We start from the raw sequence: 27,728 nt of genomic DNA on the forward strand, positions 1-27,728 counted from the left end.
TGAGATGTGGTGTTGTGTGTGTGTGTTTGTGGTGAGATGTGGTGTTGTGTGTGTGTGTGTTTGTGGTGAGATGTGGTGTTGTGTGTGTGTGTTTGTGGTGAGATGTGGTGTTGTGTGTGTGTGTGTTTGTGGTGAGATGTGGTGTTGTGTGTGTGTGTGTGTTTGTGGTGAGATGTGGTGTTGTGTGTGTGTGTTTGTGGTGAGATGTGGTGTTGTGTTTGTGGTGAGATGTGGTGTTGTGTGTGTGTGTTTGTGGTGAGATGTGGTGTTGTGTTTGTGGTGAGATGTGGTGTTTGTGGTGAGATGTGGTGTTGTATGTGTGTGTTTGTGGTGAGATGTGGTGGTGGTGTGGGTGTTTGTGGTGAGATGTGGTGTTTGTGGTGAGATGTGGTGTTGTGTGTGCGTGTGTTTGTGGTGAGATGTGGTGGTGTGTGTTTGTAGTGTGGTTTGTCGCTACACACGAGCCCAAATTGCCCTTGCTCCTCTGAGCCTAGTGCCCTAAAGGTTGCTTGTTGCAGCAATGGCTCCGTCTTGTTTTCCCACCTCCAGCAACGTCACAATACATTTTCCATGCCGGATCCAAGTTTATCCACGCTACGTTCAACACAGTTGTCTTCTTGTTTCAAATTAGCCATGTGTTAGTTGGCCATGACAGCACTGCTCCGAATATTTAAAGCTAGAAAGCAATGGAGGACATGCAATTTAAGGTCAGATGCTACAATGAAGTTCATGGGAGATTTTGTTGAGATCCCAAAAGGATCCCAAAAAAAGATTTTGACTTTGTCCAATCTCAAACCAGCAGAGACTTAAAATTCCAGTATCCCTCCAGGGAAATTATCTGCCTTGTTCTTTATTTAGGAGGCAGTAATAAATGAGTGCAGCACACCACGGCTAACAGCAGAAAAGCGGATTAGGGAAATAGTTTACAGCCCCTTTAAGGCTAGAGCTGGATGTGCGGAGTGCGCAGCCTTTTGTGGATACAGACGAGGGAAGATCGATGTCCGTGTAACTGGCAACTCCTCCTCTTGGACAGACAAGTCTTCCTCCCGGATCAATGCCCGGATGCTCATTAAAATCTAATTAAAGGAGATTCTCATTAACTAAAACAAACACGTGAAGTGCAGTGCCAGGAGCCGAGCAGAGGGAGGACGCTGGCCAGTGGGGTCAGATATGGCAGAGAAGGCAGATTTAGCAGGGAATAATGAGCAATAAAAAGGCTGTGGGGGCATTAGCATCTCTACAGCCACACACACACATCCATATATATCCTGGACCCTGTTTCTGTGCCTGCTTTTGCTGACTGAGATAACAGAAGTAGAAGTAGAGCCACTGGTACTGACAGGTAGATATGGACTATCCACATCAGCGAGAGGCGCAAGGACAACCTACTGACAGTCATCCGTCAAAGTGAAGGTGTAATCTCAGTGACGGCATTACTGTGCATGATAAATCCAAGAGGGACTTACATTCTTGCTTATTCATCATCTCACTCTTATTCCATGTCAGAGTAAGGGGATAACAGGAGCCTCCCAAACTTTATCTCATGCTCAGAAACTCTACATTTCATCCCTTTACACCGCAGGGGCCTGTGTGGTGGCACAAATGAATATCACGCTTCATTGATTACAATTAATGAAATGTTTTTTATATTCTGTGATTGTGATTCAGGTGCTAAGACACAGACAATTGGGATTAACTTTGAAACTGAAACGCGTTGTTTGGACATTTTTCTTGAGTTTCTCGAGTGGCTCGGTTGGCCTCAGTGTTTAGGTTCTCCTCCATTTTGTTTCCACGGGGCTGAATTACATGAGTAAAAAAAGGTTTAACAGAATTAAAAGAAGAATCATTTTAATCGATATAGGCAAGATTACATGGACTACAGGTTACAAATGTCTATTTTGATTTACTTTTGATTAACACAGCCCTAGTGTGGGGTGTGTATAAATACAGTCATCGAAGCTTTATTGGCTTTCGAAATCTAAAAAAGTACACACTAGAGCTGAGTAGTCAATTACAACATGCTTTTGTTCTTGGGTGGATATCTGTGACTGTAAAGAGTTGAAGCCTGCGGTGGGGAGATAACGGGCCGGTGGGATTGGAGGTAAGCTAAAGAACTCTAAAGTGAGACCCTGGGGTTTGCTGAACTTGGGAAATTCTAATTACCCAATCAGCAAAACAGCACAAATCAGCACAAATGATGAAGCACAAAAGATTCGATTTGCTGTCATACAGCAGAAAGAATAGCTCATTATTTATATCTTCTGCTGGTAACTTACACAAATCCCCCGACTGCTCGGTGTATAATGCTTGCTACAATAGCAGAACAGTTTGGTGTATGAGCCAGGCCGCTTAAATTGGATGTAATTGGTCAAAGCTTTCAGAACAAACAATGGATGCTATTATCTCCCCTAGTGCACAGATAATAAAAGGTGTTTGGAGGGAGCAAGGAGGACAATGCTATGACTTTTGAACATTCTTACACTAGCTCGATTTTCCCAGGGCTGTGACGGGTGGAATTTTATACCTTTCATATGTGACACGCTAGCTCATTCCAACAGTAACGTTAGTGTGTTTCTAGAGGCGTCTGCCAGGGTTTCTGTGTGAAAGCGTTGAATGGATGTGACGATTACTTGGCTTCAACGGGAATTCCTGCACTTCTTCAGCGTTTCCGCACGTTCCGGTCATTAAAATATAAACAAAGACGTTCAGAGGGGCTCGGTGTGAAATGCTCCATTTTTAAAAAGGAAAAGAAATCAAGTGTGGTGATAGGAACCAGACCTCCAAAGGGTTTCCTGTCTCTTACGGCGACATGAAATGGTTATGAACCAGCTGTCGATGTCTGAGACTTTGTTTTGTGAGGGGCTTTTGCCCTTAGACATATTTTTAAAGCCAATGTAAATATGAATACACTGAGTTCGGTTTAGCAAGAATAGTACCAGAATAGTACTTCCTCCTGGTACTCACGCAGCGGAAGATGAAACACATTTCGACGTGGGGCAGAGCCTGTGCAGCACATGCAGGAGACTCTCCGGAACATATCCTGCTTCTTTCTCGGACCCTGAGTATTTACCAGGGTGGGGTGATGGGTGATGTCCGGGGCGAATGTTGTTTCTGGATTAATGTGCATGTGTAAAAGGGGCTTACGATTTAAAAACAGAGAGCATCCCCTGTGGGAGCCAACGTAACATTCAGCAGCAAGTCATTTCACAACTGCAGAAGCCCAATCTCCCCTCCACCTCAACCTAGACTTAGGGACAACCAGACGAAGCTGATCAGCAGATCTGAGTGGGGCATGTGGTTGTAACAGTTGAGAGAGAGAGAGCCCAAAGACTAAACAAACAAACAATAAGATTTTAAAATCAATCCTGAACCGTACAGGACGCCAGTTCTCTTGCGTGCTCTTGTTAGGAAACCAGCTGCAGTGTTTTGGACCGACTGCAACCATGAGACAGAGGCTGAAACAAATATAAATAGTCTTTATTCTAATCGTTACAAAAGTCTGGATTAAATAAAAGCAGGTGCAACCCTTTCAGAATCATTAAAAGATAAAAAAGGCTTGACCTTGGGTAATTGCCTCAGTTTAAAATCACTATTCATTATCACTCCTACATTTTTTTACAGAACGACTCACATATGGATCCCCAATAGGGGGCAGTAGAGAGACCACTGCGTCCAAAAATCGTACCCTCAGTTGTATTTTCAATGAAAGTTTGAATTATCTTTATATAAAGGTCCCTAGCACCACCAGAAGGGGTTTATACATTTTGAACCATGTCAACATTAAGGCACTCGTGATGACTGAAGCATGTGGAATCATTATTTAATAAAACTTTAGGAGATTATAAAGCAGACTGTACTTCCAGGGTCTTCTCCTGATGCTCTGGAGGTGGTTTTTTGACTTGTCATCAACATGGCTGGCTATACATTTAACAGGCAGTAATCCAAATCATAGCCTCCTTCCCTCTCTGCTGACAGGCAAAGGCTTATGGAAATGCTCAGTAATCTGCTGTCAACTCTACACATGTGAAAAAAACTCTCTGTGTGTGTATACTTTTAAACTGGAGATGTCTCACCTTATATTCTTTCCTTAGTGCTGTGTAGAGCACAACGTAAAGCACAATGTAAGACCTTTCCTCTCTCTCTCTCTCTCTCTTTCCCTATACATCGGAGCAATCTTTGATCATTAGCCTTGGCAAGGAAAATTGCGATCGACATGCAATCACTGCTCCCGCACAGAGAACTCAGATGCTGCACTGTGCTGAAAGGACCACTGGTAATACTGCTGATAATATGCCAAGGCACTAGCACTGTATTCAAAACATCGATACGGCAATATATCGCAAATGTACTCTTAATGATTGGTGAATCGATACGTCATGGGTGCATTGATATTTCTGAATGTATTTTTGCACAGAGCAGAAATAGGAATCTGACAGTGCACTGAGGTTTATTCCAGTCTAAGTGCTACATCTATGAAGGTGGAACACCCGTGGTAATAAAACGGGTTTGATTTTAGCAGGTTAGTCTGCAGTAAATGTGCAAAAGTTGTTGGAAGAAATATACAACTTTTTTCAGAGAAGGGGCCACAGCTGGTGACAATACACTGCAGAAAATACTTAATTTGCCCAAAAAACATGGCCTCAATCAATGATGAAGCAAGATGGACTCGTTCTTTCCAAATGATTCAACATTGATCTACAGCAGTAGTTTTTCAAACTTGGCCTGAGGCCCCTAGCGTGGACAGTAAAGGCCTTGGTGCCTCTCCTCTTTCCCTCCTTGTCATTACTTTTACTTAATCTACGTTCTACGTTGTTCTATGAATTGTGTTGCGTTTGGATGTATGTTAAATAGCAGTGATATTAAATCACCTTCATTTCTTTATTGACTAAATATTCATAATCTGATTGGCCACTTTAGAGCCTCTCTGCAGCCCCAGCCCCAGCCCCAGTTGGAGAACCTTTACTGTTACTGCTCGGCCAGAGCTATCGATTGTGTGAAAGAATTCCTATAGGTTTCCTGACCTCATTATTATAAGGCCAAGAGTTCGTGGAACACCTGCACGTCTGACGTTAGTCCTGAAACGAAGGGCATTAAACAGCAGCTAGCTCCTCTCTGCTGGACTACATTTTTCTGTTCTCCCTGGAAAGCATTTCATATTATTCTTACTGCACATTTACATTTACATTACACTTATGTATTACACACGGAACACTGAACACTTCCAACATTCGTCTGTAAGCAGAGCCTTCAGTGATTTTACACAAGGAATAACTCACCAAGCCATTAGTGTCAGCTTCAGGTGCGAGCTGGACACACTCTCACCTTCACTCTACACTGTGTGTGTGTGTGTGTGTGTGTGTGTGTGGATCATTATACACCAGCTCAACAAGAGTCAGGTCATGGATTTCCATGGAAGAAATTCAAGAACAAACTTAAGCTGAACGTAAAATATTGGGTCAAAAGGCCTTTAAACAGGATTAAGACTCTCCTTTTCTCTCTTCTCCTGAGCTCACAGATGGCGCCATTATTCCATTACTGTTTTAAAACCTCATAACCTTAAAGACCTATGAGCGGGCTTTATAACAGGCCCTGTGTGCTATTGACCCGAGGAATGAGTGAGTCAGATATTAAAGGGACTCTTGGAACGCAGCTAATGATGAGGAGGTTTATAGGAAAATGTAGTCGTGACACATTCTGCTGATGTCTTTGTCGTAGTTTTCAAATATGACACATTTTAGTTCAATAAAAATATAGGGTGTAAAGTACACAATGACTTACGTTTAATGCTCTACCCTCATTCTGTTAAATAAAATCAGAATGGAACACACCAGGCATGTCACTCTGAGTCGTGTGTCATCAGAAGGGGCTTTCCTAGTCTAACTGGAGTGTGCCTTTAATTGCAGATGCATTCTGAGCACACACTGCAGTTGCATCAGAGCAGGTTTAGTGCTGAGTGTGCACACCTGGCCCTCGGTGCGGTGAAGTAACTGCACGCGCACTTTGACTGCGACCAGCTGTTATTTCAGTGCTCTTCATCACTGGAGTCGGTGTGGTGCCTGCCGTTAGCATGGCGCTCTGATAAGCTGATTACAGCAGCGTTACTCTTTAAAGCCCCATTTCCTTGCACACTCCCTTATTTATTCCACCCCCCCCCCCACCCCCCAAGCCCCCAGCGGTGAATAATGAAAGCTCTTACCGCAGCTCTTTGAAGGGCTCCGCTCGGACGTGTGGGGTCTCCACCGAGTTGCTGAACACGGCTCCCTCTGCCCCTGCAACCACAAAAGCAGAACACGGAGCCTTAGCCTCGCCTGGCCAACACGCTAAAATCAATGGACATAATCTCTGAAGTTACAGCATCGACCGCAGGCGCCAGGCCTCGTCCCTATAGATCCCAGCAAAAGTAAAACGATAACCTCGCCCCTCTCCCAGGCCCTGCTCCACACTACTGAGGAGTGAACCAACATTTCTCTGCTTCTCTCTGTGTTTAATCAGGACCCCGGCTCGGTTCGGCTCAGTTCACGGCATGCGTAGTTTGGAATGTTTTTGCCTTCCTTTCTGGCTAAACTTTATTTGAACAGTCCACTGTAGATTCTTACCATGCGCTGGACTTATACTCATCTATTAAAGGTGCAGTAGGTGATTTTATTTCATTTATGAACTAGTAAAAGTTAACTGTTGATATGAAGCACATGATTAAAAACCGTTACTGCAGTAATGACATCAGCGCATGTTTGTTCTGTGCCTGAGAACACATTCTGGAAAAGCTGCACTCGAGATGAGAATGGCTGGCATTGTTTCAAGATGCACGCCCTCTGGTGGCTATGTGTATGAACTACAATAACAGAGAGGTATGCTGGTAAAATTGTATACTGCACCTTTAAAAGTAAGGGGCCAGATTTCAGTCCAAACACAACCCTAACCCTAACCCTGGTCCTAAACGAAACACTGTGTCATCTGCTGGTTACTAATTTGATCATTGAACACTGATAACTGCACAGGCGCTGCCCAAACAAAGCAGGGCAGTGATTTATAAAACATTTTTGACAGACGTCCACATGTGCTTCAGTAGCTGTGTAATAGAAAGAAAAGGGAAAAAAATAAAACAAAACAACAAAGAAAGAACAAAATGGCAAGTGAGCAATTGGCAAAACAACAACAAGCGAAGGGAGGCTTACAAACCTTCAGTGGTGCAAAAATAGTGTGATTACTTTTTCCAGCAATTTAGTTTGGATGCAGCCGTGGCCCGAAGGGTCGAGACGCGGGGTTTTATTTCCTGTAGCCCACAGGAGAACGGAGCTGCGCTTTCCTTTCCCTTAACATTCACAGCTGAAGTGCCCTTGAGCAAGAATGCACCCATCTCCCAGCTGCTCCCTGTGCACTGGGGTGGTCACACACTCTCACACACTCTCACACTCCTGGTGAGTGCTCACTGACCCTCGTCAGTAGTGTGTTCACTGCCACAGATGTAAAGGTTAAACGCAGAATCCAGTGCTGAATGAAATATTAATAATGTGCAATGCATTTAAAATAAACGTACGCCATATTTGTCTGTCTCTTTGCATAATTTGCATACGCGACAGCTGACTGTGTGTCTTTGTAAATTTGATGAACAAAGCGCAGGCTTCAGGAAGCGCAGTAAATTGGAGGGGAGCAGGCGAAACAGACGCTCTGTAAGCTTTATATTTCACTCATAAAATTTTTATTCGGAGGCCACTATTTTTGGATCATTTCTAGAGGCTGGCTTCAGGGTTTTCAAACAGCATCAGCCATTTATGATTTTAATTAAGCATATCGGCCTGTGTTGTGTTCAACAGCGGGGATACGGACTTGTTTTTAAAGTGATGTTTTACAGCGATGGCCTATTTCTAAATAAAGAACTGCGATAGGATTATTGGATTTACCGTTCTACTTTCGGTTCAGACGCTTCCTGTAGGTGTCCCACAGTAACAGCTGTAAAGCCATTAGCAAAGACGTGTGGACATTGTTACAGGAATAATATTTCTAACAGTGTGTGTGGATTAAACCACTGAGAGGTGAAGTGAATACCTGGTCCCACAGATGTTCGAACCTATACACACTCCCATTTTTCCAGCATCCAACATAAGTTCAAGAACTGACTGCTGATTGCTGCCCAGTGTATCCCACCCCTTGATGGTGGGGAGCAGTTGTGGGTTCAGTGCCTTGCTCAAGGGCCCCTCAGCCCTTTCCTGCTGCTTGTGGGATTCAGACCACGATCTTTCAGCCCTAAGCCCTCTGCTCTAACCTTTAGGCCATCGGTGGTTTTAATGTTTAAAGGTTGTTTAAACATCGTTACATCTTTAAAGCACTGGAGCAACCTCTTTATTCATGGCCTTGTCCTGATTCAGTGTGTAATACTGTGCTTTAATGTGCTCCACGTGGTGGTCTTGACGTTCCTATAAACACACAACAGCACGCCCAATACCATGCATATGCAGTCTGGAGGAAGAAGGTACTATCGATTATATATTTGGGGGTGGGGGCGGCTGGAGAGGCCAGGCATAATTCATCCATTCATAATTCTTCCTCATGTGGTGCCTTGTAAACTTTATTTTGAACAGAATTCTACTTGGGAAGATGGAGGAAAAAAAAGCCCAGCATTTTCAATTAGAGCCCAATTGACGCTGAAGTGCTCTTGCCTTGTATTTACAGTCAATCTGCTTCCTTTAGCAACACCCTTAAATCATACCGCTGTCCAGAGCGCAGAAATCCATGAGAAAAATATGCAAAGAGGCACAAGGCAGAGCTCAGGAGGGACAGATAAGTCTGGGCGTGATGGCGGGTCCACGTGGGCCGAGCTCTGTTCACATGATGGAAGTCTGCGGGGCATGTGGAGGGCACTGTAACACTAGGGAGGGCTCCAGCGTGGTCAAACTGGAGCAGGTGTGTGGGGGCAGTTGACGGTGGCAGCCTGCTGTTTTACTGGTCCTCCACCAAGTGAACATGCTTCTGGATCATCTTGACCAGATCTGCACTCGTAATGGTCCTTGGCTAGAAATAACGAATGGATACAGAGTCTCTACAATATGCATAGGTCCTTTAAAGGAACACTTTATTAAGGTTCCTCCTAGTCCCGTTTAAAATATGGCCCTTTAAAGTATCACTCTGCAGGGGTCTTAAGCAGGTCATGGCTTACCTCCAGGTGCAGGTCCTGGCCACTCCACTCCAGTAGGGGTCACAATGCTGAAAAGTCTTCAGATCATCTACAGCTGCGTTGTTGGAAAGTGTTATGTAACGTCCCTTTAAACAATTTTACACCCTTAAAAATGTTTAAAGGAACATTACGTCATATTTTAACATTAATATTGCAGCTTCAAAGTCGTTGTCATGCTGAACTGTGCTGTAACAGGGAGAATGAAGCCTCTGTTGTTGCTTCTTTGGGCTCAGCACTGAAGAAATTGCACTGTGTAACTTTTGGAGGAGGGTAGGAAACACTCCACTCCCTTTTGATTTCAGTACAGTATTGTAACAATGAACTGTATTTCCTTCAGGGTCAATAAAGTCTATCTATCTATCATTACACTAGGGGGAGCTCCAGGGGAAAAAAATAATAAAGTAAAATCTTAGCCAATGTTCCTTTAAACGTATAATGGACATAGAGTATGGCTCATTTATGCCCCTGGTCTGTGATTACACCGCTACATTTGGTTTGTAATATTTTAATAATAAGTTAAAATATTTTTAAGATTTTAGATTGTGGTTGTTGTTGTTGTTGATGACTTGAAGGATGTCTGCGCACCGTGGGAGGGAGAACTGATGCTCATTTAATATACAGACACTTGTACTGAGCCTCCTGATATCAAAGACTGTTAACACTGCAATTACAGTCTTATTGCACTGTGCATTTGTTTTGTACCAGAGGCAACAGCTTCATGTGCGAGTGATGTTTTAGCTTTACTAAATAAACAATGAATATCCATTGTGCTTTAAATTAGCTTGGGACTGTTTGTTGTTTAAGTGATTACAAAGCGAAAACACAGCGACACGCCGGGAGGGGGAGGGGGAGGCTCTGGTTAAAGTAATAATATCAATAACATAACTCCAGCAGCCAGCGTTTTATTAAAGTAATCACACGTTTAAACCTTTAATGACAAAACAGAAAGGAACGATCACTGGATTAGGAACACCTACCTTCTATCTACTGCACTCACTGTCCGTCTCATCAGCTCCACTGACCACACAGGAGCACACTGTAGATCTACACTTACAGACTGTAGTCCATCTGCTTCTCCGAATACTTTATTATCTCCATTTCCCCCTGTTCTTCAGCGCTGCAGTGACACTGACGTGGTGGTGGTGTGTTAGTGTGTGTTGTGCTGGTGTAGAGTGGATCAGACACAGCAGTGCTGCTGGAGTTTTTAAACCCCTCGGTGTCTGGACCGAGAACAGTCCACCGACCAAAAACATCCAGCCGACAGCGTCCTGTGTCACTGATGAAGGACTAGAGGACGAGCGACACACACTGTGCAGCGACAGATGAGCTACTGTCTCTGACTCTACATCTACAAGGTGGACCAACGAGGGAGGAGTGTCTCACAGAGTGGACACAGGGTTTAAAAATATACCCATGGATATAAAAAGGTAGCCACGACTTGTGTACAGAACTCTTGCTGTAACTCAACTGTACACACTACCCCTGGCAGAGTCAGTGTATTCACACACACCCCACTCCACAAACTAAAATCAATACAGTTATTACTAAAGCAGTAAACATAAGAAACCAAGTCGGCGTGTGCTCTCTGCTCAGTAGCAAAGCAACTAAAACATGGAGGACATGGAAACGCCACAGAGGTGTGTGAGAAAATTAACCGTGAATCTGTTTCATCTGCAATAAACTGGGCTGATAGCATGGTCCAATGTTCCACTGTAGATCTCAATCAGTATTGCAGTCTATACAAGCAGCTGGCAGACTCATTCACATCCACTCCATCCACCAAGGACACAGGTGGACTCCAAAGCAGATGTGAAATATCCCACTACCAGGAAAGCTCTGCCATTCCGGTTCCTGAACTGCAAGAAAATAAAAGTGAAATGAAAAATTCACACTACCCCAATCCAGCCCTCAGACCTCCATGGCAGCCAGGAGCCCCCTGGAGTAAATAACAAGCTTCCCTCGGCCAAGGTATTTGCCCTGCTCCAGCTGTGGGGACTAAGGTGAATGGGGGATTTTGTCTTCCACCGCTGCCGCTTCTCATGAATGGCAAACAGACTCTAAAAAAAAGTGGCATGTCCTCCCCCGGAACACCTTCGGAACTGAAAGTTAGGTGTTTGAGGAGAGGCTCTCGGTGGAAGCTTCAGCTGAAGTGGCCGTCTGATTGGTGGAGCTGTGGTGATTCATAGAGGGAGTCGGAAGAGAAAAGTTTGAGAAAAAGCAGCTTGTTTTGGCTGCGGCTGTTTGGAGGGGTGCTGTGAAGGCTAAAGTGCAAATGCGATATTTACCCCCAAACTTAGCATGCATCGCTACACCTCAGTCCCTGCCCAGGAATGAATAAAAGAGTGGACGCTTATCTGGGACGGTACAGAAGATGATGCTGCATTTTCCCAAAGGTTAAGAAGATAAAAGTCCTAATGGAAGTGGGCTTAACGCTACAAGTTGCCCCCTTGTGACGTATGTGTTCTTATTTCAGAGCTCAGGGACCCGTCACCCCCGACATCTTTGTTCTGCTTTGTTCTGAGAAAACCGACCCTCCATTATCCACCCACAAGTGCATTACAAGTAGCAACTGTTAGAGGTAAATTCCAGCCAAGTTACGAGCTAATAATACACACGGTGTCTGCAGGTCTGAGGGCAAAATGCTGTTGCGCAATTGAGCTAACATTAGCATAGTGGCAACTTCTGTATCGTTTTCTCACTGCTTCCAGTACAGCAGTGGTTTTCATCTGAGGTCCTGGAGAACTACTGAAAATTTTAGTTTCCCCAGTTCCCAACACAATCGATTCAACTAATGAATGAATTTATAAGCCCTTCCTGAGGAGAAGTGGGTGTGTTAGAGAAAAGGCAACACTAGAACGTGCAGGTCAGTGCAACTCCAGGATCCAAGACCTGAATCCAAAACAACTGCCTACAATTTTTTCTTTTCAACTGTATTATATTTTTCTCAGTGTTTTTAACTATATTTTACTAATGAAAGTAATGCCCTGTGAAGGACTGGCGCCCCCTGGATCCAGGTAGGCTCTGGACCCACCGTGACCCTGAACTGGATAAGGGTTACAGTAATTGTGGGCTGAACGCCAGTGTGTGACGTGTGAGTCAAGTACATTACAATAGCCTCATAGTTAAAGCAACATTTTATGTTGTGAATATAACCAGCAATCTGATTGGTTCTTATTGCTGGTGGGCGGGTCTTTTATCTATTAACAGCATGTTGATTGGCTCTTATTGCGGAAGGATGGGGATCCATGTTCATCGTTATGAGAATCTCAACCCGTAATCGTTCCCTTAAGTCTCTAGTTTTAACTCGCACCACACGGTCGTCCCGAAAGTGTCCCAAAAGAGCTTTTATCTCGTCCCTCGGGCTGTTTTTAGTCTGGACCCTGCCCTGTGTGTGTCACTCAGAGGAGTCACAGCGCTCATCATAATGCACAGATCTGATTGGCTGAGGAGCCTCACGTGTGACATGCAGAAACACATGTGATTGGTCGGTGAGTTTCCTGGCGCGCTAAACCTGCACCGTAACGACTAGAAGAGTCACAACACTTCAAACACACACTCTGTTCAACATTAAACAGCTCTGAATAGTTTATCAGCTACAGGTCCAGGTTCGGATCGGACAGCGTCTAGGTCCAGACCAAGACCGCGGGTCGCCTGTTCCCGACCCCTGCTTCTTTTGGCATGCGCAGAGAAATATGTAGCAGTGTGTATAGCTAAGCAACAGTAGCAGTAGTAGTGTTTTAATATTGCAAACTTTCAGCACACACACACACACACACACACACACCCTTTCTGTAAAAGTGCTTTGGCACAAGTGCTGGAGTTAGAGTTCAGAGATGCTAATCGTTGCCCCTGGGAGTGAAATGATTAAAGTGAATTTGTGTGGACTGCAGCTGGGTCCAGGAACCACAGCGACTCTGAAGGACAGAAGGGAGAGTGGTGGTGGGTTAAAAGACTTGCCCCACTTTAACGGCCTTAGTGCGAGATTATAATCCACAAACACAACCCTTCCCTGCGTATCAGTCCTCAGCGAACCCTATTTAAATGTGTACCTCCACGAGAGGGGAGCACTGCAGGCTCAACACCTCAGACCTTGACAAATGCGTCTTTCATTTACCAGCGGACGCTGACATTATAACGTCTTATACACGTGTTTATGAAGTGTTCTACGTTTTAATTCTGTCTTCTGTGGGCAGCTGTGGAAACATGGCCATTGTTCCCTGTGGTTCAGAAACAGTGGGGTTTTCTGATAACACTCCAGTAACAGAGAGAGACTCTGTATTCCCTGTGTATTACTGGCTTCTCTGTCCTTTATAGAGTTTATAACACTTTCTTTTGACAGGAGAGGCTTGTTATTTGATTAAACTTCAGTAAATTATGTGTAATAAGGTTTTTAGTCCTATTCTTTTGGAGATGCAATAACCAGGGCCTTTCAGCGAGAAGAGCCTCACACGCCGCACCGTAAACTGCAGTGTAGACGCACAAGCGGAAAAAGAGGCGCTCTGGTAACACAGCGACTTATGACTTTAATATTTGTGTAATATATTTTTGTGTTATTTATTTATTTTATTTTTTTTATATTTGGCCTGAAATATATTAAATGACTTTTTATTGGTGTTATTAAGCTTCAAATTTGAATCAGTTGGATTCTCCCCTGTAAAGAAGTGAACACTGTAAGGAGATAATCGATGTAGTAATGAATCTGTCAGTGGTTTTAATGTTGTGGCTCACTGATGTAAATCATTATGAATGCATCATTAATATGAAGTTTCTCCAATCGCATTGACATCCCATTACAGTCTCATTAAAGGTTTGTGCACCTGTCTGTCGTCTCGTAAAGACGCCGCCGTTCGGTCCGTCGTCTGCAGTGATTTTAGGTTTCGCTCCGACGCCGACGGCTCAATACGCCACCCACCTATGGAGAGTGCGAATAAATCATTTCTCCATCCCCCATTAAAAGCCGGTGCTTGGACTGACTCGTGTGTTCCTGGGCATAATTCGATGGCTGTTTCATTCAAATGAATCCCCGGTGGCACTCCCCCGTCGACGCCCTGTAATGCGAGCACGATAAATGTCCATAAACAGACTGAATGCTTGGTCGATAAAGCCATTTGAGTTTTTAGTTTAACTCGCACACGTCGGCCCGCTCTGAAATTATTTCATCAATGTGTTTCTGTAACGCCGCCTGCGACCTCTCGGCCGCTCGCACTCTTCGCCTCTGATCAATTGGCCGAGTTATGGGCCGTGCAGCCGTATCTATCACCAGCCTTCCGCGGCCTCATAAACATCCACCTAATGGCCTTCTCCAGAGGCTCCGGAGAGCTGCCGCGGACAACGGTTCCCGCCCCTCGAATCTGAAAGGGGCCGGTTTGTGTGGTGATGCTATTCTAATGCTTGTAGTTCACGCAGAACCTTGTCCTCGTTGTTGGAATGTGTTCAGAAACAACAGCTGTCCTCTGTATCCAGTTATTACAACAAGGAAGTATAATTCTATTTTATTGGCTTACAGCGAGAGATGAGAGCAGTGTATTCACAAAATAAGCACAATCCGTGACTCAAAATACACAGATGTGTTAAATAAAGTAAACGCGCCTTTCTCTGAACTATTTTAGTTTTGCGTTTAAGCTGGATTTGTTTGGAGTGATGCCTCTGAGGGCTGACATCGCATGAATATATGAATTAAGCATATGCTTAATGGCGTCACAGTCAAATGCCATAAGAAACAGGGTGGACTCGGCCACTGTAGGACATCGGGTCGTAAGGAACAGTGTGTTTTATGGTAATGTGGGACAAGCAGCAGAGTGGCTACTCCTTTTTGACGCCGTTCATGTGGTTTTTTTGGAGCAATGTTAAGTCTGTGTCACCACTGTGGCCTTTACAATGGAAATCAATGTCTGTAGAAACATGGTAAACACTCCTAAAGGGCCCTTGTCATAATATATATACATACAGGGGTTGGACAATGAAACAAACCCCTGTCACTGTAGTGTGGGAGGTGTCAGGGCTAAACTGGAGCAGCCTGGTGGACAATCTTCATTAACTCCACACTGCACCAGTAAGACCATGTGCATCCAATGGTTCAAACACTGTGTCCTGAAGGCGGTGCCGTGTATCAGGACGACAACGCACCAATACACACAGCGAGACTGGTGAAAGACTGGTTTGATGAACATGAAAGTGAAGTTGAACATCTCCCATGGCCTGCACAGTCACCAGATCTAAATATTATTGAGCCACTTTGGGGTGTTGTGGAGGAGCGAGTCAGGAAACGTTTTCCTCCACCAGCATCACGTAGAGACCTGGCCACTATCCTGCAAGAAGAATGGCTTCAAATCCCTCTGACCACTGTGCAGGACTTGTGTATGTCATTCCCAAGACCAACTGACGCTGTATCGGCCGCAAAAGGAGGCCCTACACCACACTGATACATTACTGTGGTCTAAAACCTGGTGTTTCACTTTCATTGTCCAGCCCCTGTGTATACACACACACACACACACATATCAGTCTTAAAAGCCCAGTAACAACAACAGCTAATTCTAGATAAAGTTATTCATGTATAAATGAATGGTCGTATAAAAATGAGCTGTGTTTTTGGAATGTTAAACTCTGTCGTAAAAGGACACCCGATGCAATAAACCTTCAGAAACGTTCCTCCAGATTTATGTCTGTTGTCATATGGCCTTATGGAGACTGCCCTGTTGTAATGTTATACATATAACACTTTCTCCTACACAGAGGATTTGTGCCGAGTGTGTCACAGAAAGTCAAGGATTAAAATAAAATACTGAGAAACTTGTAGCGTTTCTGGCCGACGTTTGTGTCTACACTCTGCTTTAGATTATTGTTCTACTTTATTTAGTCACAGAGGTCTGTTTATGGTGTGTAGAGTTGCAGAAGCCGACAATACAACTCTTTATTTACAGGAATATCCCAAATTAAAGAAGCTAGTAATGGCAAGAGCTACTATTATAATAACACAGTGGATTAAGGGAGTAGTACATTTAAATATTATATGAATTTATTGGTTTATACCTTAATGGGAAAGTAAGGAAAAGCGCTGGCCGAAGGATGTATATAAAGTGTCTCATTAATGGAGACACACTGTAGAGTTCAAAGGAAAAGTGTTGCTACCGCGAGAAAAATGGTAGCCCGCGTACGTCCAAATAAAGCCCAGGGTGTAGCCCTAGCACAACATCTTGTTACATTAGATTAATGCAGAATACTCCATGTCATCCATTAGCCACAATATGGGCTGCTGTGTCAGAGGCGCGGCGCTGCAGGTGGCCAAATGAGGGGAAATTGCAACTATCTGTCAGCAGCCAGCGGCGTGTGATTCCAGGCTAAAATCACAGCTACTTGTAAGCACTTTCCCAGAGGGGCTGTTACTATGGGAGCCACATCTTTTTTTGTTTCAGGGCTGTGCTCCTGTGTAGAAGGCAGCGTACACGTCTCACGTGACGTACCGGGTGTCTGCACACGGTCAGCGGAGTGCACACGCGGACAAAGTGCATAAAAAGGAAGGCTGTAAAGTGCCCAAGATCACATCAGAGGGCACCTGTAAGTGGACGGTAAAAACGGTGGCTCACCATGAGGCTGTATTAGTTGGGAGCGGGGGTGAGTTTAAACCGTGGAAGTGGCAGGAGGGCATAAAGTTCTTAGGTGCTGACACCTCCCCACAGGCTGTAACATCTGGACAAGTATGTTCACTGACATCAAAGCACACACACACACACACACTTACACAGGGAGAAGGAACAGTTCTTCTGGGGGTGAGATAACATCATCTGCAGCAATGAGACTATTAGTCACCATAGCAGTGAGCAACTGTGTGTGTGTGTGTGGCCGTAGGGGTGTGTCCATCCTTGGTGAGAGTGTGTGTCATTACGAGCGTGTCCTTGCACTGACCTTTGAGTGGAATCAGTTTCCACCAGCGAATAAAGCAGAGATAACGGCAGCTTTACAGCGCCATCTTTACGAGGTCCTCTACTTGGTTTAGTTAATGGTGCGAAGGCAAGGCTTCTCCAAGCCGCCTCTGCTCAGAACCCGTGGCTTCAGCCTCTGCTGCGCGTCCGTGCAGTGCTCGGTCGGATTTATTTTCACTCGGTTTTCTCTCGGCCGTAAATCTGCCACCAAACACAATAGTTATTGGTTCAACAATGGTATAAAAACCCCCACAAATTCGTCTACGTTTGATGATCATCTCTGCTGCCAAGGACAGTGGACATAGACCAGGCGGGCCCTAAAACGACACCGCAACGTTTATCGCTCGTCGCTTTACGGCTTCATACGGTTTTGTCTCGTATAGCCGTACATAACGAGACGTAAAACACAGCGGCGGAGAATGTAATCTGGCGAGGGTGACCAGTGTCCGGGTGATTTATCTGGGCGTTGGGGAGAGTCTCCTAGGAGGGCGTCTGCAGGTAACGCAGCGAGCTTTAAGCATAACTCACCGCCTTTTATGGACTCTTTATCATTTACTCACTGTGGTCACCTGACAGGAAGCCAATGGTCACTCAGCACAGCGCATTGCCCGTTCAGCCATGATAACACCATGAAATGTGGCGTTCTTATTTCCTCCGTTAAGGAAATCTCCTGTTCCACATTTCACGGACTGTTAATCTCCGCGGCTCAAACAAAGGAAGCGCAGCGGTGGAGTGCAGAAAAGAAGCTATTAGAGCACCACTGCTCCTCTCAGAGCTGCTGGCGTCTTCACAACATCCTACACATGAAACCAAAGCTTGGACTTCAAATTAAATTAGGCTTAAATGATGCCAAATAAAGTAACAGTGTAAACTCGGAAGTTAGTCATTTATTTAATAACGTCCACTGTGTGCAGAGGTGGTGTTTTATTTAATGTGTCACACACAAGGCTTTAATAAATGATAATACACATACGCTGAGGGTTATACTCGCTTTATATTGAGAGAGTTTAAATCCGTCTTTGTAAACTTCTTCCAAAAGTTACATAGTACAGTTTCTGTGGTGGTGAGCACCGAGTAGAAACGACAGAATCTCTATTCTCCACATCAGAAGTGGATAATGGACCCATTACTAATATCAGAAGTGGTTACAGTGGCCTTTACACAGTGAATGTGTTTTTGTAGATTGTCCTTAGTCCAGGGCTAAGCCTTTGTTTGTGTTTGCACTAATTACACAGATTTCAAACAGGAACTCGGATACGAGCAAATAACACCGTTGTGATTAATCATCATTAACTTCATTTTTTTATCATTTGACACCTCTAATTTATCTCTAATGTCAAACACTTTTCAACAACAAAATGTTATTATATTATTGATAAAAATGTAATTCCTAACTTTATAAAGCTGTCTCTCTCTCTCTCTCTCTCCTTCCTCTCTGTCTCTCTCCTCTCCCCCTTTTTTCTCTCTCTCCTCTCTCCCCTTTCTCTCTCTCTTCTCCTCCCTCTCTTTCTCTCCTCTCTCTCCCCCTTTTTATTCTCTCTCCTCTGTCTCCACTCTCTCTCTCCTCTCTCCCCATCTTTCTCTCTCTCCTCTCCTCCCTCTCTTTCTCTCCTCTCTCTCCCCCTTTTTATTCTCTCTCCACTCTCCCCTCTTTCTCTCTCTTCCACTCTGTTTCTCTCTCTCCCTCCCTCTCTGTCTCTCTTTCTCTCCTCCCTCTTTTTCTCTCCTCTCTCTCTCCTCTCTCTCCCCCCTCACTCTCTCTCTCCCCTCTCTTTCTCTCTCTACCCCCCCCCCTCTCTCTGGACTTTCTAATGACTCCAAGGCTACTTTGAAAAGTTATCATCTTTAAACCTGATGATTGATAGGTGCGGGTGCGGGTGGGTTATTGATGATATTATGAATGTATATTTTACAAAAATGAAGTACTAACGCAAGCGTCATATGATTTTCAGCTTTTCTCCAAACAGATTAAAGATGGCTCTCTTCGCTACAGTGGCACCACTTTAATGAACATAACGGTCACCTCAAGCAAACAGCACAATATTCCACCGCAGCGGGAGGTGGGGGGGGTCTAAATACTACCCTCTCCCCTCACGTTCAGGTCCGATACACTTCACTGAAGTGTTCAAATATCTTTACATTTATTTCCGTTGTTGTTTATCACTAAAGAAACTACTGTTACACTGTCTGAGATTCTCACACACACACACACACACACACACACACACACACGAATATTACAATTCACTGCCAGGAAAGATGATGATGATGATGATGATGATGATGATGATACAAAAATAAATATTAAAAACAATAGTTTCAGCATTCATCATCATCATCATCGTCATTATTATTATCAAGTGTGGTATTCAGTTCAAATTAGTTTCCACCGCAGTGAGTCAATAGGATATAATTGAGGCTAATCAATGAGCTTTAATTATCATTAGCGCAAGAAAAAAAATCCAACTGGTAATATCATTACCCTGTGGACTGGTCCTGACTGTGAACATGAGAGAGACAGAGAGAGAGAGAGAGAGAGAGAGAGAGAGGAGAGAGGGAGAGACAGAGAGAGGGGGGAGAGGAGAGAGAGAAACAGAGGGAGGAGAGACGAGAGAGAGAGAGAAACAGACAGAGAGGAGAGGGAGAGTGTGTGAGAGAGAGAGAGGGGGGAGAGAGGGAGAGACAGAGAGAGAGGGGGGGAGAGGAGGGAGAGACAGAGAGAGAGAGAAGGAGAGTGAGGGAGAGAGAGGGGGGAGAGGAGAGAGAGAAACAGAGGGAGGAGAGACAGGAGAGAGAGAGAGGAAGAGAAAGAGAACATCCTCCATCCTATTTCTCCACGTCCCCTGTCACAGGCCATTTTAATTACCGCAGTGAAACACTCTCCATTTCACAAATTTCATTATGCCCCTCAACCTCTCGGTATAATTCATTACATAGTGTCTCCTCCGCGGTGCTGGAGGGTGTAGGACAGGACAAATGACGCTTTGACTAAGGTGTAAAAAGACCTCCAAACATCATGAACACCACGATGCTCTGTATCCACAGTCTCAGCTGGTAAACACTGCTTCATTCATCTTCTGTTACCCATTCATCCTGATCACAGTCGCAGTGCATCCTGGGTGCACCGAGAGTCACGGGACACAGCGCACCGTGGGTGGAGCGCCAGTCTGTCACCGGCATTGCCACAGTCACCCAGTCCCTCTCACATTCACCTGTGGACACTCGCACGGCCACCAGCAGCGTGTGTTTCTGGACTCGGTTCAGTATGAAGCAACACTGGCTTTTCAAATTCACACTCATTTTCCCCACAGTGTGAAGCAGCTGCCATCTCCATTTACATTTACAGCATTTAGCAGACGCTGTTATCCAGAGCGACTCACACAAGTGCTTAGTCTAAACTCCATCTGAGCTCAGACTGGGGCCTGTTCTTGGCTCCGTGAGAGTTTTAAACCTGAAGAGAGCGCAGCCGTGGAGTGACGTGGGTGAATTGAGGACAGATCTCCATCTGTCTGTTCATCCACAGTGTTAGCAGTGAACAGTTCTGATAGTCCCACTGCAGTCAGCTTTCTTTAGGAAGCAGTGTAACAACAGTGAGCAGCCCACAATGTCATTTCAACTCTTTGCTTTCCTTTTTAATCCTGACGTTCATTTCAGTCTGTCGTCTTAGTTTTCAACTCAGCTTTATTTATAGAGCACTTTAAAAACAATGACAACTGAAACAAAGTGCTGTAGCTAGATAATTATAAACACACAAATAAACAAAAAAGATAAATAAATAAAACCAAATTTTAAAAAATAAATAAATAAAACTAAAGTGAAAGTCTCATGCTGCGTTGAAACATTCATTCACTCATTGTCTGTAACCCTTATCCAGTTCAGGGTCGCGGTGGGTCCAGAGCCTACCTGGAATCATTGGGCGCAAGGCGGGAATACACTCTGGAGGGGGCGCCAGTCCTTCACAGGGCAACATTCACTCACACACTCACTCATTCACTCACACACTCACACCTACGGACACTTTTGAGTCACCAATCCACCTAACAACGCAATTACGAAATTTCCCGGAGGAAACCCACACAGACACAGAGAGAACACACCACACTCCTCACAGACAGTCACGCGGAGGAAACCCACGCAGACACAGGGAGAACACACCACACTCCTCACAGACAGTCACCCGGATGAAACCCACGCAGACACAGGGAGAACACACCACACTCCTCACAGACAGTCACCCGGATGAAACCCACGCAGACACAGGGAGAACACACCACACTCCTCACAGACAGTCACCCGGAGGAAACCCACGCAGACACAGGGAGAACACACCACACTCAATGTTGGTAGGTGGATTGGCCACTCAAAAGTGTCCGTAGGTGAGTGTGTGAGTGAATGTGTGTGTGTGTGTGTTGCCCTGTGAAGGCCCAATGATTCCAGGTGTGTGTGAGAAATGGAATTAAAGAAGAACAACTAAGAAGAGTCTGAAATGGACGTTAGGATTAAAAAGGAAAGCAAAGAGTTGAAATGACATTGTGGGCTGCTCACTGTTGTTACACTGCTTCCTAAAGAAAGCTAAAAAAAGTGGGAGGTGGGTTGAAACAAAGGAATAAAAATGGGTTTAAAGCTTGTTTTAAAAATCGACAGTGAAGAAGCCATAATGACACAAGTCATCTGCTGCTAGTCCACCGCGTCGATCTGAACTGACCTTAAAAACTAGCACATTAAAGGAACACTAGGTAAGATTTGGGGCTTTGGCTCCTGGGGCTCCCTCTAGTGTCATTCATGTTTACAGCACTGTACTGAAATCAGTGGGGATATCATTATGTGGTCGTAGGTGTGTATATTTACTTAGCATTTTAAAAAGGGTCCTTTTATTGCTGTATTTATATATATTTTTGTACTTTACTTTTATTTTTCCCAATGCCTAAACACACAAGCGCTTTGATGCTACTAGACCCCGAGCTTAAAACAGTCTGGAACCTGAGTACAGAGGAAGGAAGCCTGTGTAATGTAAGATTCTCCAGGGACAACATCAGGCAGGATTTCAGGAATAATACCAGGGATTCAGATACTGAAAGACTTTCTAAAGAACTGCTGCACTCCCATTCTGTCTTTAATCGCTGTCCCAGTGCTTGCTTTTTCTTTTTTTTTTCACTTTCCTCACAGCGGCTCGGTCGGGTCCTGGCTGTTTTACTTCAGTGGCACAAATGAAGTTTTCGGAGTTGTGGGGTTTGTTGGCGATGCTTAATGTCGAGCAGCGAGCCAAGGTCGCCCAGGACGTCTAATAACAAATTCGATTTCCCCGAGCTCACGTTTCCAGCGCCGTTAACACAGGCGAGGCCGGCAGTAAACGCAGCTGGTGCCTGGTGAGAGGGCCTTAAATTGTGAAGTCTAGCAGGTGTTTTTTTTGATCTCATCCTAATTTTGTTGGAAACAACGTCCCGTCGAGACGTCTCTAAATTGAAAGTCAAATTGTGGCTCCTGCGTCAGAACCGTTCCAGTTCCATTTTCCTAGGCTGTCATTTTTTCTATCTGAGCTTTATTGAGGATGTGAGTGGAGACTGATACGGTGGCGATTTTCTGATCTGATGAAGCGGTGCTTATCTTGAAAGAGTTGCAAAACACTGCAATCAAGAGTCTCCAGCTGGGGATGAGTCAAGAGGAGAGCATAAATATGAGAAGCAAACTAAATATTTCAGTGCGAGTTTTCTCAGGCTCTGCATATCTCCAGCGCCGGTGCCGGCGAATAACGATAGATGCAGAAGCATGATACAAGCTGCTCATTCACACTAGCGATTCACTGATAATGGAGCTATTGGCTGAGAGATGATTTAAGGTTCGACCGTGGTGCTTCTCTAAAGCCTGGATCCTTTATCCATTTAACACCGTTGTGAATTGCTGTCCCATAGCATTCTACTGTATCTTACAAAAATATTTTTATCTTCCTGATTTTAGTTTAGCGTCTTCCCTGTTGCGTTATCACACATCCACTGCTATAGAACCCACAGGAGCCCACCAAAGAGAAACATGCACTGGCTCAGCTTAGTGATGAAACAGGTTTGTGTACGTTTTAAAGTCTTCAGAGCTTAGAAAAAACCTTTCTAATTACTATTTTTTATAATTCTACTCTCAAACGCTGCACCCACAGTTTATAAAAGCATTGGAAATGGACAACAACGCTTTGGAGTAACCTTACGTGAGTCTAACCTCCCCATACCCAATGCTAAGTGTTGGCTAGAGGGGTAGAGAGGCTGAGTCAAGTAATCCCTGGGCTTATACATGAGCCTGGTACTTGAGTACACACGTAAATTGCCTTGCCCTCTTAACGGTGGACTGTTAAACTGAAGGAAGATTGGAATTCAGCGCTGCTATACAGCATTCCCCGTGATGAGGTGCATTGTAACTTGTAATTGCATTCCGTAGCTTTCACTGGGCCTTGTATTTTTAGCTGCAGAGCACATTGGTGGTGGGCTAGTCAGGTGAAGCCAAATGTGCTACGTTGTTTATATGTAGCATGGACTGTAATCATAGCTCTGATCAAATTGAGTGCCATGGATTTTGCAGTATCAAAGAAGAGCACCGGTTCGATAAAGAACGCAGAGTTTTCTGATGTATGGATTTCTGTTCCAGAGTTTAGGGAATTAGTTAAACATCGATCAGCGCACGGACACACTTCATTTCTTCTTGGATAGTTTCACTGTAGCGCTCGGTGTAATCACTGTGTTTAAAGCAAACCCAAAGCTGGAGAGCTGTGTATTGGTGGATTCCTCAAATGCAACATAAAACACCTTTATGAAGGCTTGTGAATGTCCTGGTGAAGTGCATCAGCTGGAAAGCATCAGAAAAAGAAACACTCTGGTGGAACTCTCTGCTCTGGAGCTTTCAGGGGAGAGCCAGACTTTGATGTTTACTGCATAATAGACCAGAAGCAGACGTCTGTGGTGTTGCTCTGAAGGACAATGGTCAAGGCCAATATACATCTCAGATAATTTCAGCCTACCATGAAAAAGTGATGAAAACAACAGAAACCGTGTAGTGAGCCTACGAAGCAGAACATGTGCTGTGTGTGTGTGTGTGTGTACGATGTGCTAGTGGAGTATTTAGCAACAGCCTGAGAAGCAAAAGATCCAGATTCTTTCCCTTGCCAAAAGGGTCAAAGCGACGCCCCGCTGAGATAACGGTCTCCAAACGGGGCTCTTAAATCAGCCAGAAAATGCCTTCACGGAGAGGGATGTGTTTTCGCTTGTTTCACAGAGTTTGTTGATGCTTGTTCTGTGAACTCAGATCGAGTTCTGAAACAAATAAATTATGAGCCCAGAGCGCTTCTGCCAAGGCTTCGCTACAGGACGCTTCACCATGAAAATGAAGTAACTTAGCGCCCTGGTAGACGTCAGAGTGGCACTTTCATCAGCTCCACTGACCACACAGGAGCACACTGTAGATCTACAACTACAGACTGTAGTCCATCTGCTTCTCCGAATACCTTATTACCCCCTTCCCCCCTGTTCCTCAGCGCTCAGGACCCCCACAGAGCAGGTGTGATGTGGTGGTGGATCATTCTCAGCGCTGCAGTGACACTGACGTGGTGGTGGTGTGTTAGTGTGTGTTGTGCTGGTGTAGAGTGGATCAGACACAGCAGTGACTGCTGGAGTTTTTAAACCCTGTGTCCACTCTCTGTCCACTCTGTGAGACACTCCTCCCTCGTTGGTCCACCTTGTAGATGTAGAGTCAGAGACAGTAGCTCATCTGTCGCTGCACAGTGTGTGTCGGTCGTCCTCTAGTCCTTCATCAGTGACACAGGACGCTGTCGGCTGGATGTTTTTGGTCGGTGGACTGTTCTCAGTCCAGACACTGAGGGGTTTAAAAACTCCAGCAGCACTGCTGTGTCTGATCCACTCTACACCAGCACAACACACACTAACACACCACCACCACGTCAGTATGCAGAGCAACAGGTGGGCTACAGTTTGCTACTCCATGTAGTCCCTGTAGTGTCGACCAATTCTGACTGTCAGCGTCGGCTTTGATCAACAGGCAAAAGGTCTTTAAATCCAGACCTGATATCTAGATGCATAGTTCATCTTTTATCTTGTTTTCTTGTTATTCTATGGCCTACCTACGCTACGAGTCATGAGTTGGAATGTTTATATGAAGATCTGTCAGACTCGGAAAACAGCAAATAAATAATTCATTCGAATACACCCCTGGACCTCTTTACATGTTGAGCAGATTGATGGGTCTTTATTAATTGCATTTGCCCCTGTGCCAACTCACTCTCCTCATACAATAGTCTTTGGAGGTTGTTGCAGCTTGTGTTTTGACAGCAATCAAATGTGTGTTGACCTCATGTGACCCGACAAATTGCAATCCGCATTGTAAATATATCCAGGGATGATTAAAAAATGTACTTACATTGCCCTAAGGTACAACAGCAGCCTTATTATGTAAAGACTGAACTCATACTGACTCTTATTTCAGTAGTCGAAGGTGAGAAGAGTAGCCTAAACCCACAGTCAGGTAAACAACTTTTATTTGGGCACAGACTAGCAAGAAGAGCAATAGTAGAGTCTCGGATATGTAAATACTAAACAACTTTAGTACAGCACGGGACCTGACGTACGCAAGCGTATTTAAAGGAAGACTAGGTAGTATTTTTACCTTAAAATTACAGCTTGATACTTCACAAAAATGTAATCAGGAGAATAGAGCCTCTGCCGTTGCTGTTTCAGGCCCAGCACAGCAGAAACTGCACTATGTATATTTTGGTGGAACCCCCCCCCCTCCGTTCTGTAAAAGTTAATTACACACTGCAACTGTAGAGGGAGCCCAGGAGCAAACACACCAAGTCTTATCTAGTGTTCTTTTTAACAGTTAAATACAGTGGAACCTCTACTAACGAACTTTCCAAGATACAAACCGGTCATTTGAATATTTTTCCCCCTCCACCAACGAACCACGACTCTAGAAACGAACCCGAGCCTCCTCCGAGCCGGCGGCTGGAAATGTCCACTGACCCCAATAGGAGAGTCTCCCAGCGCCCCCAGACTGGAGTGAGCTTTTAAGATTAGCACATTGTAGCTTTAGCAATTTAGCATTAGTGTAAATAGCAGACATCGGAATTCGTGCTAAGTTCAGCCGTATCTACGCTTCGTCTCCCCACATTCACCGCCTACTCTCCGTTATTCCACCCCCCCCCCCACCTCCCGTCATACAGCCAGTGCCTGTGTTACTCCTCCAGCCAGTCGTCACGTCTTCAAGGTAGCGATGTGTAACCACTTACAACTTTATTATTTCTTTTTTATTACTGTTTCCACTGTATTTCTCTTTTATTTTTAGTAACGCTACATGTATTTTTTTACTAATTTGAGAGTGTTGTAAACATATATCAGTGCAAAAAGGGGGACTCTCGGGGCGGGGGCTGGAACGCATTCATTGCTTTTCCATTATTTTAAACGGGGAAAATTGACTCGAAAAACTTTTCCACTTACGAACCGGGTCACGGAACGGATCAAGTTTGTAGGTAGAGGTTCCACTGTAATTGTATACATTTTAGGTAGGAGACTCTGTAAACGTGTATAAGGCCCAAGTGAAACAAATAAACGTTTGCTTATTGAAATGATTTTATTGGTAGAAATGTTCATGGATATCAGTTTGGTTTTAAATGTAAGTGTTACAGCCTCTAGAGGTTGACTCGTGGTATTACAGTTTGTAAAATACTTTGAAATTTTACATTCATCTGTTTATTTTTGGTTGTTTGTTTTTATTTATTTATTTATTTACACTTTAGTAAACATCTGTTACTCCTCACCTTTCTGACAGTATTAGATTATTCCTCTGAAACCCTCGTCCTCTTTGGTCTGTGTGCTCGACAGGATTGCCTTCAACCAAACTCACAAAAGCTGGGCCAGATCGTCTTCAAAGAACACAGAGGAGGAGTCTGGAGAAGAGCGCACACTCTGAGCATCTTAGCGACCGCTGCAGACCCTCGGTAAGCCAGAGTGAATGTAAGGTAATGAACTGTGGCTTAGAGAAAATCATCAGGGGGAAAAAAAAAATGGATGTAGACCAGGCCTGAGTAATCTTTTTAAAGGAAGTTGAGTGCTACCCTCGAGAGTAACGCTGTGCCATGATCAAATGCTACACAAAACAACCTTGAAAAGTCAAGGCTTTTTATTTCCTAAAATAAATGGCTGGGAAAAAAGCCCATATAAATACTCTGAACATGGGGGATTTTAAACTAATGGAGCTGGAAGCCTTTGCTTCCTGTTGCATGAAATACACTTTCCTCTCTCTGGCCAAATGGGACAAAAAAAAAAAAAAATTGAAGGTCCTTTACTCAAGTGGCTGTGCCAGGATTCTTCCTGGGAATAAGCCACTCGTAACATTCATCAGCCACAACAGAGGCATTACTTACACGCAAATGTGGAAGAGCAGGAGGAGAACACACACTCTGTAGTGTGTCTTTTATGATTACTCAGCAAAGTAGCCTCGACTTCGGAAAGCTGCCTGTAGATATTCAGACTGACAGCTGCCTTTAAACAGAGAAGTCCACCTCTCAGAGCGACGGAGGAGAGCGCTGTGTTCTAGAGGAACCTCAGACTCAGACTGGTCCACTGTGGGTGGAATGGGGAGCA

General features: G+C 44.5%; 1 protein-coding gene and 1 long non-coding RNA gene across 2 annotated transcripts in view; one reads left to right on the forward strand and one right to left on the reverse strand.

The window, feature by feature from the left end:
* The window catches only part of LOC136668763 (uncharacterized), a 242,456-nt gene that overhangs the window by 137,031 nt on the left and 77,697 nt on the right, over positions 1-27,728 (forward strand). Inside the window, exon 6 of the long non-coding RNA XR_010795525.1 lies at positions 26,967-27,082. This is a non-coding gene — a long non-coding RNA (uncharacterized lncRNA). The remainder of the gene's footprint in view (positions 1-26,966; positions 27,083-27,728) is intronic.
* sgcd (sarcoglycan, delta (dystrophin-associated glycoprotein)) overlaps positions 1-27,728 on the reverse strand; it is a 185,977-nt gene that overhangs the window by 24,381 nt on the left and 133,868 nt on the right. Inside the window, exon 6 of the mRNA XM_066646459.1 lies at positions 6,197-6,269. Coding sequence (XP_066502556.1) covers positions 6,197-6,269 — 73 coding nt within the window. The remainder of the gene's footprint in view (positions 1-6,196; positions 6,270-27,728) is intronic.

Source organism: Hoplias malabaricus, chromosome 15 (genome assembly GCF_029633855.1).
Source record: "Hoplias malabaricus isolate fHopMal1 chromosome 15, fHopMal1.hap1, whole genome shotgun sequence".
NCBI classification, from domain to species: Eukaryota; Metazoa; Chordata; class Actinopteri; order Characiformes; family Erythrinidae; genus Hoplias; species Hoplias malabaricus.